Source organism: Cheilinus undulatus, linkage group 23 (assembly GCF_018320785.1).
Source record: "Cheilinus undulatus linkage group 23, ASM1832078v1, whole genome shotgun sequence".
Classification (NCBI taxonomy): Eukaryota; Metazoa; Chordata; class Actinopteri; order Labriformes; family Labridae; genus Cheilinus; species Cheilinus undulatus.
In genome coordinates this window covers 11628409-11641629 of record NC_054887.1, presented here as the reverse complement: position 1 = coordinate 11641629, position 13221 = coordinate 11628409, and the positions used below count along the sequence as shown (strand labels likewise).

Genomic DNA, 13221 nt, shown 5'->3' with positions numbered 1-13221 from the left:
CACACTTGATGTGCTGGAATAAAGTTGCTGTGAAACATGTGAAAACACTTGGATCTACGTGTGACTGATTTTTTTTTTTTAATTTAAACCATTTGAAATTTGTTCACCTTCTTCTTTTCCTGGTTTTATTTGAGCTGGATAAAAATCAGGGCCTCTGACGTCACCATTTTTTATGAGGAATCACTCCACCCTCTCAACACTGCAACGTTGTAAAACCACAGAGCAGTTATACTCAGTAGAGTCTGTTGAAAGCCGGTGTCATTGCCTTTATCGAGAGTTAACAGCAAGCTACATGTTGTGTGTTTGTTCACTGTGCAAAAAAATTCCCAAATCTATCAGCCACGGTCGCCTACAGGTCATTAAAGTATCATAATGGAGAAATTTGTGCCAGAAAACAGTAAATTTAATCCCCAACATCTGTCTGCTCTGGCACAGAGCCAGGCAGCTGGGCTCTGATCAAAAGCAGTCTGAGAGGATGGTAATTCTTGTGAGTGGGCGTGGCTTCAGCTCATTCAACTGACCATCCCAGAGCAGATTTTACTGCCTTGTGATTTACAATTTTGAAGCTTAATTTTATAAACTTAGAGATGTTTTTTGTGAAATTTGGCCTGGGGGTTCAGAACACAGTGGCCTGTCATACAACAAACCTAAAATAAGGAATTTTTTTTATCAGTTTACAGGGACTTTAAATATCAGATGGCCAGAATAGGGCTTTGCAGGAGACAAGGGATGAGTTAATTATGTCTTCCTTTGCCTAATGGTAAAGTCCGCCTCTGTCTGAGAGTGGTGGCCGTCTCCTCAGCATTGTGGTGGAGCGAGCGAGCGTGTTTTACAGGGAAAGTGACGCAATGGGGGATGGGACGGGAAGGAAAGGCAAACTGAAGCGAAAGGCACAACAATATTGGATTTTGCAGAAAACCTGTACTTATTTATTCCTTTTTTATTGCACCAGTTTCAAACCAGTACACCCTAGGAGTCTCCTGAGAGGTATCGAGGGCACTTGGAGAAACAGTGTGGCATGCAAATCAAGACAGACAGATTATAGAATTTAGATGTATTTTTTCCAACTCTCTGGAAGGTTATATTGAAAGTGAAATTTGAATGTGCCACAGCTCACCATTTCACTTTAATAAAATGATTGCACATGCTTATTTCATCCCCAATTATTGCGTTAAGATCTGACAAATACTCTTCTATATTTGTACTTTTGTCCCTTTGTGTTTCTTGATTTCTGTCAGCAAGAAAAAGACATTATAAATCATGTGTTGCTGTTATTGTGCTGCAGAATCCTGAACAATGCTTCTCCTTTGTTTTGCACATGTGTCTGTCATCTGTAATGCTCATGTTTATTCACAGCCTTCATCCTACAGTTCCTCATGTTTTCATTTATGCAGCTTAAATGTTTGTGCTCAGTCATTACCCTCATGTTGTTGTCATGTGTGGGCATTGGGTGCCCTAACTGCTGTTGTTTCTAACCTGTGTCTTATCCTGTGGGGTGTTTTTCTGTGTCTCTGCTTGTGTAGCCGGGCCAGGAGGAGAGAGAGGAGAGTTTGGTACGCCAGCCCGACTTCATTCTCAGCCAATCAGCTCTGAGTTTTCTCAGCTTCTTTTTCTCCACCAGTTTCCTTCAGCTAATCCATGCACTCTCTCTGTGACTGAAGAACCAATCCAGATGCTTTCAAACAGACTCAATGTGTGGCCAACATCTGATCATTTGCTGCACATGAAGTACAAATCTTGTAGTCACATATCTAATGCTTAAAGAAGTGAAGTGTTAACAAATTATCAAAAGGTGTAGTTTAATCACTGTTTGTTAATTATTATTCCAGCAGGGTCATAGTAGAACAAGCAAAATCTGTTATACACAGAGTGTATAATGCATCAGATGTTGGATCACTGTATTGAGTTGCTAACAGCTCTCTCGTGGTTGATGGCTGCTGCTGTAGAGAGCATGAAAAACAACACTGCACATTTCCGCCATAGCTAGCCTGGTGCACAAAGCATTGCTGACTCTTTAGATTTTAATGACTTTCTAACGAAGCTCTTTTTCAGAAAAGGATTGCAGACCCATTAAGACTTGTTAACATACTTTAAAAGTCTTCTTCATAGGCTGAGAGGGTCTCAGGATTGCTTGAAGCCTGTCAGGTGTTCTTCAAAATATGCCATATGTTTGGTTATTTATTTATTTATAAATTTTAAGAACACAAAATTGTGAAATAAAAAGATGTGGATTCTTATTTTTGCCCTAAATGTATCCCCAACACTGATATTGGTGATGGACATTTGTCACAGAAGAAAAAAATGATAGATTCGCACAAGGATTACATATTTATTCTCTATATTTTCCACTTAGCACAAAAAAAAGGAATTTTGTTTTTGGTTGGTTGATTATTTCCTTGTTCTAACAATGCTTCATGGCAAACATATCTAAACTGTTGGAAAGCTTGTATATTTTCCTTTTAAATAGTGCCATATTTTCACAGAAGATGCATTTGGGGGATGAGCAGCAGAGCTGAGTATGTGGGTTGTGCCCATGAAAATTTGCCAGATCTTCTCTGCCAATGCCAACAGCTTATTCTGCTGTTGCTACTGACTTAATCACTCCAAAAGAGGATAAAGTAGATTAAAGATAGATCTTTAATTTATTAGCCATCTCGCCATTGAATGAAAGTATTCAAGGACATAGATGATCTGACTGGAGCCTAAAGTGAAAGAGAATCTGTGATTTATGAGAGTTGGAAGTCAGTTAAAGTCTTATAACCAGTAAAATAACTTAAAATCAATTCTATATGGAAAAACATCTTGACATGTGCCTTTGTTTGTAATGCATTCTTATATTTTCCCACTTATTTGGGATAAGTTGGATCTGATAATTCTAACACAAAACAAAATTATTATTTCTTTACTTAAAGGAAGTCACTTTCATAAGGAATATGTTTTTAAAATGTTTAAAAGTGTTGCTGCCATTTTTCTGATGATGGACCACAATAAGTTATTAAGGCCAAGTATGATCAAAATTTCAACTAAAACATCTGGAGGTCTTGGAACATTTCCTTCAAAATTACTAGAGATTACCAAAACATAAAAATCCCCTCCAAACTACCCAGAATTTTCAAGACATTTCCAAAAATATCAGTGAAAATTCTTTAACATTTTTTTATCAAATAAAAACCAAACTTTCAAAAATATTTCCCAAATGTTCCAGTGAAAACTTCTAAAACAAACTTAAAATTTTAATTGTTATTTTCACCAAAAATTCTATGAAAATTCCTCAAAATTCTACACTCAGTTTCCAAAGAATTTACAATAAATTTCCCTAAAATACCTTGGAAAATTTCTACACAAATTCCCAGAAATTTATTGTGAAAAAATTGGAATGTGTCCAAAGATATTCCCTCCCCAAAAGTTTCCAATCAAATTTCAGAGCATGCACAAAGCAATTCCCCAATTTCCTCCGAAAACACTTCAAATTTGTGGGCAAATTCCTCCAAATGTTTCCCAAATGTTTCAATCAAAGTTTCTAAAAAAAAAAAAAAGTCTAAAATTTTGATTTGTATCAAATTTCTCAAATTTTCCATGAAAATCCCCCCAAATTCCATTAAACATTTCCAAACTTTTTTTGCATAAATATCATAACATCAAATATCATTTCTGAGCAAATCACTCCAGATCAAACACTCCTTTTTTACTTAAATTTTTTCAGATTCCCTAAAATGTTGGACTTTATCTTAATTTATTTCCTCCATTATTTATAAAGAAATTTCCCATGAAAACACCTTAAATTTCTGAGCAAATCCTCTAAATTTTAAGTCAGACACTGAAAAATATACAAACATGTCCCCAAAGCTTTTCTTGAAAAAATCTGAAATATTTAAAGCAAATTCTGTCAGGATTGCAGGCAAATTACTTAAACTTCAATGGAAATTCTGGAAAATTATCGAAAAAGTTCTAACAGTAGAATTCAAACCTGTTTTGTAAGACAGCCAGAATGCCATGTCCTCTTATGTACATGCAGGGTCTCAAGAGGTTTACTTTTGGAGTATGACTAAGTTTAGATCTTTTCTTTCCTCAGTTAACACATTTAGATATATTTATTTGTGTACTGATAAAAAATTACCACTAAATGCAAACAGACAATACTCTTCAGTATGCGTTTTTCCAATGATTTGCCATACTGTTACAGTTTTACCCCAGTATTGATTTTTTCCAGTCTCAATCATCCCTTTTCTCCCCTCCGGGTTAGGCTTGTTATCTAAAACAAACATAAATCAATATCTATGGGCTTTGCCTTTCTTCTGGTGCACAGTAGAGCTAGTTTAACAAAATCTCTTTAGTTACCTGTGAAATAGGACATAGTTATAAAAGCTTTTTTTCTTAATAGTTTATTTAATCCCTTTAAATTTAACACTAAGGTAGAATGTCACAATCCTAAACGATTTCACCCCTGCAGATTTACTCCGATAAATCTCTTTTTGTGCTCCGAGTGGAAAATCACCTGCACAATGAACCTGCCGTGTCTCTGGGATTTCTCTCCTTGATACGTAAAAAGCCGGCGGCGGCGTTGTTGTTGTTTTTTTTGTAAGGTCGTTGGCATGGAGTCCCGCTAAGCTCGGTTCATTCTGATCAGCTGGAATGGCTTGTGTTTGATTTGTGATGTAGCTGCTAAGCTTCTGGGATCTCTCTCCATCTCTCTGTGGCTGATCACGCTGCTCTTTGGACACGCACGACTGAGATTAAACCACGCTGTCAAATCCTGATTTTCTGAGAATAAGCATGTGTTTTTATCTCACCTTCTTATAAATCCCTCTTTTCTCTCATTTTCTCTTTTTAATCCACAGAGGACGATAACGTTAGGTGCTGGTGACCGGCAAGTCATCCAGACCCCCATCGATGACTCGCTTCCTGTCAGCGGTACCAGCGTGGCCCAGCTTTTCAGACAGCTCGGTGAGAGCAGTTTTGGTAATGATGCAACCGTGTTTTTGTTCTTTTTTTTGGACTTCCTGTGATGTATTTTTCTGATTTCTACTTTTAGGTATTGTCAACGTGTTGTATCTGTTCTGTGCTGCCCTGACCGAGCATAAGATCCTGTTCCTGTCCAGCAGCTATCAGAGACTAACAGATGCATGTCGGGGTCTGCTGGCCATCATGTTTCCCCTCAAATACAGGTGGGGTTCTGGTCCTGTACATCACAGTTCTGGTCTTTATGTGGATTTTCTTTACTGGACATAAATTTCCTTTTAGGCGAAAGAAATCTAATAAGGTCAGTTAGTGTTGGCAGCATTTTTGCTAAGTCTGTGTCATGTTTGTATCTTTTGCAGCTTCACCTACGTCCCCATCCTCCCAGGAAAGCTCCTCGAAGTCCTCAGCACCCCCACCCCTTTCATCATTGGTGTTAATTCATTCTTTCGATCAGAGACACAGGAACTGGTGAGTTGTCATTACTACAGTATGAATGATGAAGCAATGCTGCGTTAACCCTGTTCAAGGTGCCCCACATTTTTGAGAACGGGACTCTAAATGACATTGTTTTAAATCAGTGTGGTTTTGGGACTAAATGTGGGTTCTAGTTTTGATTGTTGGACCTTACCTTCAACTGGATAACAGGATTACATGGACTGTTCTGATTTTTGGACTATCATGACCGGGACAGCAGGCAGCACATGATGAGTTTGTTTTTTTCGTTAGTTTTCCTCTCACTAAAAGGATAGTTTCTTTTGCAGTGTGTCTGTGAGCAATAAGTGTTGGATGTTAGGATCAGGAGATTCTCCTCTTTCCAATGGTGTATAACATAAACCAAGTTTATTTAATATTTGCATTGCTGATAAACATGAACTGTAAGGGGTTAAAGCCTGAATACGGGCTGGTGCACAGGAAAGGATTACATTGTTGTAACACAAAGACACTTATTGTTTTTAATGAAGAAACACTGAGACAGTCCAGATTAAGTGCATATGAGAGGTGTGAATCTTTCATTATCTTACAATTTATCTTGTTCCCGAATCACTTAGCATGATGAATATGTAAAGCCAGGCTTCCTGTCACCCAGGGACTGTAAAAACCCTCAGCGACAGTGTTTCAATATGCCAGACACAGCCATGTAAACAGGGCTGGACTGGCAAACTGCGCATTTTCCTGGTGAGCCGATGTACTTTGGGGCTGTTATGTTTTATCTTCTTTTTTTTTCCCGCTAAGCACTGGCCCACAGAGCAGGGACAGTGGCCCATTGGTTGTTTGCCCTGTAATGACAATTTACTGGCCCAAGGTCTGTTTATACCCCGACCCTCCCCACTCTGCTCCAGAAAGTAGAATAAATTATTTTGTTCTCATCTATATGTATTTTCATTTATGCACAGAAAACGGGAGACAATAAAAACTGAAGTGATTACGGTGTGTAGCTTGACAAATTAGCCCCTAAAAAGGACCAAAATAGCACTGCAGAAGATGCTCAAAGTTCTTTAACTAGTTACATTGATCTTCATTTCATATAAATCTCACTCACCCATAAAGATATGGTTCATCTGTTTTTTAATAAACTGCCAGCTGCTTTTTGTCTACCTGTCTGTACTTTACAGACTTGGCCAACATAAATTACACCAACATGCACAACAATAATTACTGTCTGGATCTCATGATCAAAGTTTATAAATGACTGACTTATTAAAGCCTGATGAGAGTTTAATGAAGGATCCTATTAGAGATGTCTGACCGTCATTGAAGCCCTGATTATCTCACATGAAAACAAGAAGGCATGATTAATGTACAAGCAGACATGAGGTTAGGGGTCAGAGGTTGCCATTTGGCCAGCTTTTCCCTCTGTCTGCAGCAGAATGTGTTTGTACATTTGGTGTAATGAGGAGTTGCTGATGGAAATGACATTGTCCGTCTTCGCGCTCGTCTTTCATGTTGTGTGTCCTTCTGCTTTCTTAATCAAGCAGACATAATGCATGATTAAAGTAGGAAGGGGTTTAGATTAAAGTCTGTAGTAATGTATATGAAAATAAACAGCATTTATCTGGTATGATTTCCCTCTTTATTTAAAAAACAATGCAATTTATATCTTGGATATAGGCTACATTGTCTCCTCCAGTTGCAGCAGTGTGAACTGGCAGGTTTTCAGAGCCTTGCACAGCTGCTAATTGTTGTGAATCTTTAATCTGAACTGTGCTAAATTGCTTCTGTGATGTGTTCTCAGTTGGACGTGATCATCGCAGACCTGGACGGCGGCACGGTGACGATCCCCGAGTGTGTCCACATCTCTCTGCTGCCTGAGCCGCTCCTCCAGCAGACCCAGACGGTTCTCTCCATGGTAAGAGCTGCAGCCTACACAAACACTGAGAGCTGGGAAGTCTCATTAACATCCCGTGGGTGGTTCCTACCAGGCAGTAAATTCCCTGATGGGGCTGTATGGGCAGAGATGCCAGGAATCTCTTTAAGGATTCTCTTCCTTCTCATTTGTTTAATTAAATGTTTGGTGTGGATTTCTTTGTTTGTTTTGCAAATTTAAATTTGTTAGATTGCTTTGTTTGACAAGTTTTACCCATATTTTTAAAACTATTTAATATTTTTTTATGTTAAAGTTCTTTCAAAAATATTTCCTGCTTCCTTGTTGTATCATTGATAATTAAGAGAGCATATTAGAATCTTTCCTTCTTCCTTTTGATAGTGTTGATGTTTACGAGCTGTCTGTTGTTTTACTGTAGTATTGATATGCAAGTCACGCACAATACTGAAAGAAACAGCCTTCAGTTTATGGTAAATTAACCACAGCTACTTGTAAAACATAATGAGGAAATCGTGGACAACAATATGTTTTGTCAAGACTTGAGCCATACTTGATTTTATGTCTTTTGAAAAAAATTATCTTGCTTATTCAACATCTCATGACATGCAAACAGTCTGTAATGACGCTGTTTATTTTAGGAATTTATAGTCATCATATGAAGGGTTTATGCCCCTTAACTTCCGACTGTGGTACTGTGTTATATAATTGTAGATGTCGTTTAGATGTTATGAAAGATCTCCAGTTTGGTCTTACCCTTCCATTCTGCATAGTCTGCATAATCTAAGGTGTCTCTGCTGCAGAAGTGGAGTTTTTCTTGGTCTCTAGTAGTGGTCTTCTTTGAGACTACAACTCCTGACTTGGCTAAGTCATTCATGAGTGTCTTGACAGTTGTTCTGGGGTCTTTAGACACATCTCTCACTAGTTTTCTTTTCAGAGTCTTTGAAATGTTGTCTTCCTACCTCTGCCAGGCTTGTTCTGGACTGTGTCGCTTTCTTTGAGTTTCTTGATGATACTCCTCCCTCCAGTTCTTGACACTTGGAAACGCTCTGATAACTTTGTAGATCCTTCTCCTGCTTTGCGAGCATCAACAATTCTTTCTCTAAAGTCTAAACTAATTTCTTTTGTTTTTGCCATGGTGCTTTTTCCAGTGACAGCTCAAACCCTTACTTTTACAAAACACTTTTAACTTAATTTTACAAGCTTTGAGCACTACAAAGTCAAAGCACATCATTGCACAACAGTGGTTTGTGATATGGCTTAACAAAAAGGTCAGCTCTGCTCTTCTCGGCTCTGCTTTTCTTAGATACGTGTAAGGAGGGGCAAGGAAGATTGGTTGTGAAACACTGCTCTAAAATAGTGCTTTAACCAGCTGGTCTAGCCTCTGGACGGACCTCCAAATCCAAATAAGACACGGCACCCCAAGTTTTTCCTATTTTTTAATCAGTCTAGTTTATTCAATGACGTACGGGCCTTAGAGGGTACAAAACTCATAAAAATCAAAGAAATAAAGAAAACAAACTTGTTTAAAACGTTCATCATAGACAGTTTGACTCATTTTTTCCCACCGAAAATGGCTCCACAACCAACCAGTAGGAAAAAACTGCTCTAAACTGTAAATATTTTTGAATATTTGTCACTCAGTTTGTCTTTTGGGTCTTTGAGTAATTCATAAACCTAAATCTTAATTCTTGAATCCATCCAAACTTTCATGCTTAGCAAAGTTGCACATTTTTCCTTTATATCTGTAAATAAATGTAGAATAACATATCTAAAGGGCTGTTTCCCAGTTGAGTGGGTGCTTTAGCTTGGGATATACAAAGGGATTTTAATGTCTTTATTTTCACTTTCTTCTGTCTGTTGCATTTTGAATTTTAAGTGGATAAAAACCTGCAAGTGATGCTCTGTGTCAGGATAATTTCAGGTCAAACATTAATGTCAACAGAGCATAATAGAAGAGATTATGTCCAGCCATGAGTCATTGTTTGAACATTCTCATGTGTGGTAAATACTTCATTCCTTCCTCATTGCTTTGCTTGTATTTGCAGTCACGTGATGATGAAACGGTTTTTTTGATCCTTCTCTGATTACTTCATGAAATAGTTTCTGGTTAAAGATTGGCAGACTTGGCTCTAACCGCGGAGCCGGGCTGCATAGATTTGTAAATGTGACGTCTCAGAGACACAAGGAAGGATGTGTTTGTTTTGGAGAAGCCAGAGTTGGGATTCTCCACTCTGTCTTGGCTCTCGATTGCATGCCGAGTGTGTTTGGATGTTGTGTGGAGCCTAAACTGTGGGAATCGAACATTATCTTCCCACAGACTCTGGACGTGTTTGAAATATTTGCAGTTGAAGAAATGCTGAAGATGCAATCTCTCTTTCTATGTTGACACCGAGTGAAAAGGCAAAACAAACTTTCAAGTAAAGCAAAAGTACGTTGTCATGTCATAGGAAGATACATAGCTCTTAACAATATTTAAAAAACTGTGTTGACAAAACTTCACTGGTATCTTAAATTTTCAAAGTCTGTCATGACTCTTTCAAACACATCCACCTTTTGTCACGTAGGATCAATACTTAAATGTTGACTCAGCTCACACAATCTACCGTTTTCTGATTTTTCTTAATGTCACCTTTCGTTTGTCAGCTTCCTCTTATCTGCAGACCCTACACAGACTTCACAACCTTGTGATGTGCTTCTTTTATCTTAATTATATCCTCTTAATTGTTTTATTATCTTGAGTTTATCTAAGCGGATATCCTTTATTTTGAAAAGTCCATTTAAAGTGTGCGACAGGCTGACTTAGTTTGAGGAAGTTAACCACACGGCTGTCAGAGGAGTTTTTGTTTATTGGATGCAGTAAGATGTTTTATTGCAAAGACTCATCATATTTAATAAATATATTTATATATATGTTATTTCCCTCTGAGTTTGCTGGGGAAGAAACTCTTTATGTCTAGTTTTAATGACCACCCCATAATTCATGGACCCTTAAAATTCTAGATTGCACACAATAAAAATGATTTTAAATCATATCAACTTGCAGATACTCAGTTTGCTCCAGCACACAGAGTCCCAATACAAAGCAAAAAAAAGAAAAAAAGGCCATTCAACAATGTCAGGGAAAATGTAAATAAAGAAGTGTTTTTTCAGTAGTAGGTTTAGTCTTACTTCTCTTAAAATGGTGTATTTTCTGCAGTAAGACCCCATGAAGGTTGTCCTTTAGTTGGGATTTTATCACTTGACTTTTGGCAGAAAAACTTGGATTAAGTTTGTCTTCTTCATTTTCTAGCTTTCCCACCACAAAATAAGTGGGAAATTGTTTGCTTAGCTTGTTTGCAATGCTGGTTTCAGGTTGTCCACAGAGTCTCATAAAGTATTAAAAGATGATAAATCAATTTAGTCAAAATTAAGGCTTTTAAAATGTCTGAAATCCAAGACCATTTGGTCTCAAATGTGGTTGTTAGGGTTAGGGATAGTATATAGTAATCTAAAAAGGTTGTCGGATTTATAATGCTTAAAATCAGAATAAATGGCTCTTTTAATTATCCTGAAATGGGCACTTTTTTATCCTTCAAACCTGAAGGTTTGCTGTTGTACTTTGAGCTGGAATTGCAGTGCAGAACTTTACAAAGTCACTTCTAGATTGTGGTGCCTTATGGCATCAGTTTTTTTTTCTTCTCATAGTGTGTTCTCAACATTTTCCAAGAAAGCCTAATTCACATACTACAATAGGAAATACCTCAAACTTATTTTAATTAACTTAACAGGTTAGAAAGTGAAGATGCAATGGAGTCTTTACAACCGAAAGTGTGCTGGGAAAGCCGGCTGTAAAGTTGCACTGGAATTTGGCATGAACTGCCCTTTTAAGTCCAGCCACAAACTGTCAGTTGGATTGAGATCTGGGCTTTGACTCAGCCACTGTAGAACATTCACCTTGTTGTCTTTAAACCATTTCTGTGTATCTTTCCCTGTATACTTTAGATCATTGTCTTGCTTGAATATAAGTTTTCACCCAAGCTGTAGTTCTCTTGCAGACGAGATAAGATTGCCCTCTCAGATTTTCCTGTTTTCCACATTCATTTTACTCTGTGCCTCTACAAGCCTTACAGGGCCGCCTGTTGAGAAGAATCCCCACAGCATGATGCTGCCACCACCAGTGCTCCATGTTCAATGTCTGGTGCATGCCAAACATTGCGTTTTGATGGCCAAAAAGCACCATTTTGGTCTATCAGACCAAAGACCTTTCTTCCTCTAGGCCCTGGAGTCTCCTACATGCATTTTGGTCAACTCTAGCCCAGATTTAATCTGAGTTTTTTTCAACAGCGTATTTCTCTTTGCCATTCTCATAAAGCTTTGACTGGTGAAGAACCTTGGCAACAGTTGTTGTATCCAGAGTGCAAAGCTTTTAACTCCTTCAGAGTAGTCATAGGTGTCTTGGTGGTCTCTCTCACTTATCTCCTTCTTTTGCAGTCACTCACAAATCTGCCTGATCTAGGCAAGTTCACGCATGATCCATATTCTTTCCATTTCTTGATGATGGTTTTAACTGAACTTCGGGGAGAAAAAGATTGTATCCATCCCCCGTGTTATATTTTTCAAAAAATATTTCTTTGAGTTTCTTTGTTGTTCTTTTGTCTTCATGGTGTAATGGTAGCCAGGATTACTGATTTCCCAGTGACTGGACCTTCCAGACACTGGCATCATTATACTACAATAACTTGAGACACATTCACTGCACTCAGACGATCCCCGTTTTACAAATTGTGAGACTTCTAGCACCAGTTGGCTGGGACTCTGTTGAATTAGGTCAGTCACTTTAAAGGGTGAACATGCAATCAATTAATTTACCTTACATATTTATGTTTAATTGGCATTGCTTTGTAGAAATCTATTTTCACTTTGACATTAAATAGGCTTTTTGTCATTTTTTGTCCGAAAACACAGATTATATTGACCATGATTGATTAATGAAATCAATTAAAATGTAAAACATCCAAGGGGGTGTTTGTTATCAGTTTGCTCTGATCACAGAATCATAAATCACCTCCTCACGCCAAGAGATAATTTCTGTTTTTTGTTTGTTAAATTGTCTGTAAACTCAAGTTTGTTTGGTTGCAGAAACTATGATTCTGTAGATTGTTGGGAAGCAACCATAAACCAGGGCTTAGCTCTTCTCTTCTCTTCTTACAGTGAGATAAATTAAATTTGAGCCGAGACTGAAGGCTGTTTGCTCGGTAGTGTTTAGTGATTTAGCTGTGGATAAGATTTTGCTGCTACTGTGTCAGTTTTCATAGTGCAGCCAAAAAAAAAAAAAAAAAAAAATACTGGGATTCAGGTTTTCATTTGTTAAAACAACAATGTCACAGTCACGTGCTCTCTTAAGTGGGCAGGTCTTTTAAAAAAGACAGATTTAATCACTTTTCTTTGTTGTTAATTTGTAATTTAAAAATGTGAAGATTAAATAGGGCCACTTTGGGTTGGAGAAAATAAGCTCTGATGTTAAGTTACTGAGTGATTAATGTTCTTTTGCAGGTTTTGGATCCAGAGCTGGAAATCGCTGATCATGCTTTTCCCCCTCCCTCCACCAACCCTTCTGCACTAAAAATCCAGGTGAGAATTTTTGAATTGTCGCCTTTAATTGACATTTTTCAAAATATTAAACTCCCTTCATTTTAATTATTAGAGAAATCAACTGAATGTCTTCAATATAGTTTAGCACGGTGGTTCTCAACTGGTCTTGGGATCCATCACCGATGCCATAGTTACAAACTGTGACCCAAATTCATGATACATTTGTCAGTCAATCAAATTTATTTTAGAAAGGATGGTGCTGCTAATTGAAAGGATAAAGAATGAAATTTCCTGGAAAGTATCAAAGATGATTTTTTGAGTTTCTGGGAAAAATCCCAGATAGAATCCCCAAAACTTTCTGGGATATT

General features: G+C 37.6%; 1 protein-coding gene across 5 annotated transcripts in view; it reads left to right on the top strand.

Annotated features, from left to right (window-relative positions):
* The window catches only part of sbf1 (SET binding factor 1), a 91222-nt gene that overhangs the window by 54018 nt on the left and 23983 nt on the right, over positions 1-13221 (top strand). For 3 of the 5 annotated variants that reach the window (XM_041780370.1, XM_041780369.1, XM_041780366.1), the window contains 6 exons: positions 1524-1553; positions 4839-4944; positions 5033-5165; positions 5319-5427; positions 7193-7306; positions 12815-12892. In XM_041780370.1, the coding sequence (XP_041636304.1) occupies positions 1524-1553; positions 4839-4944; positions 5033-5165; positions 5319-5427; positions 7193-7306; positions 12815-12892 (570 nt within the window). The remainder of the gene's footprint in view (positions 1-1523; positions 1554-4838; positions 4945-5032; positions 5166-5318; positions 5428-7192; positions 7307-12814; positions 12893-13221) is intronic. The other 2 variants (XM_041780371.1, XM_041780367.1) reach the window with 1 other exon arrangement.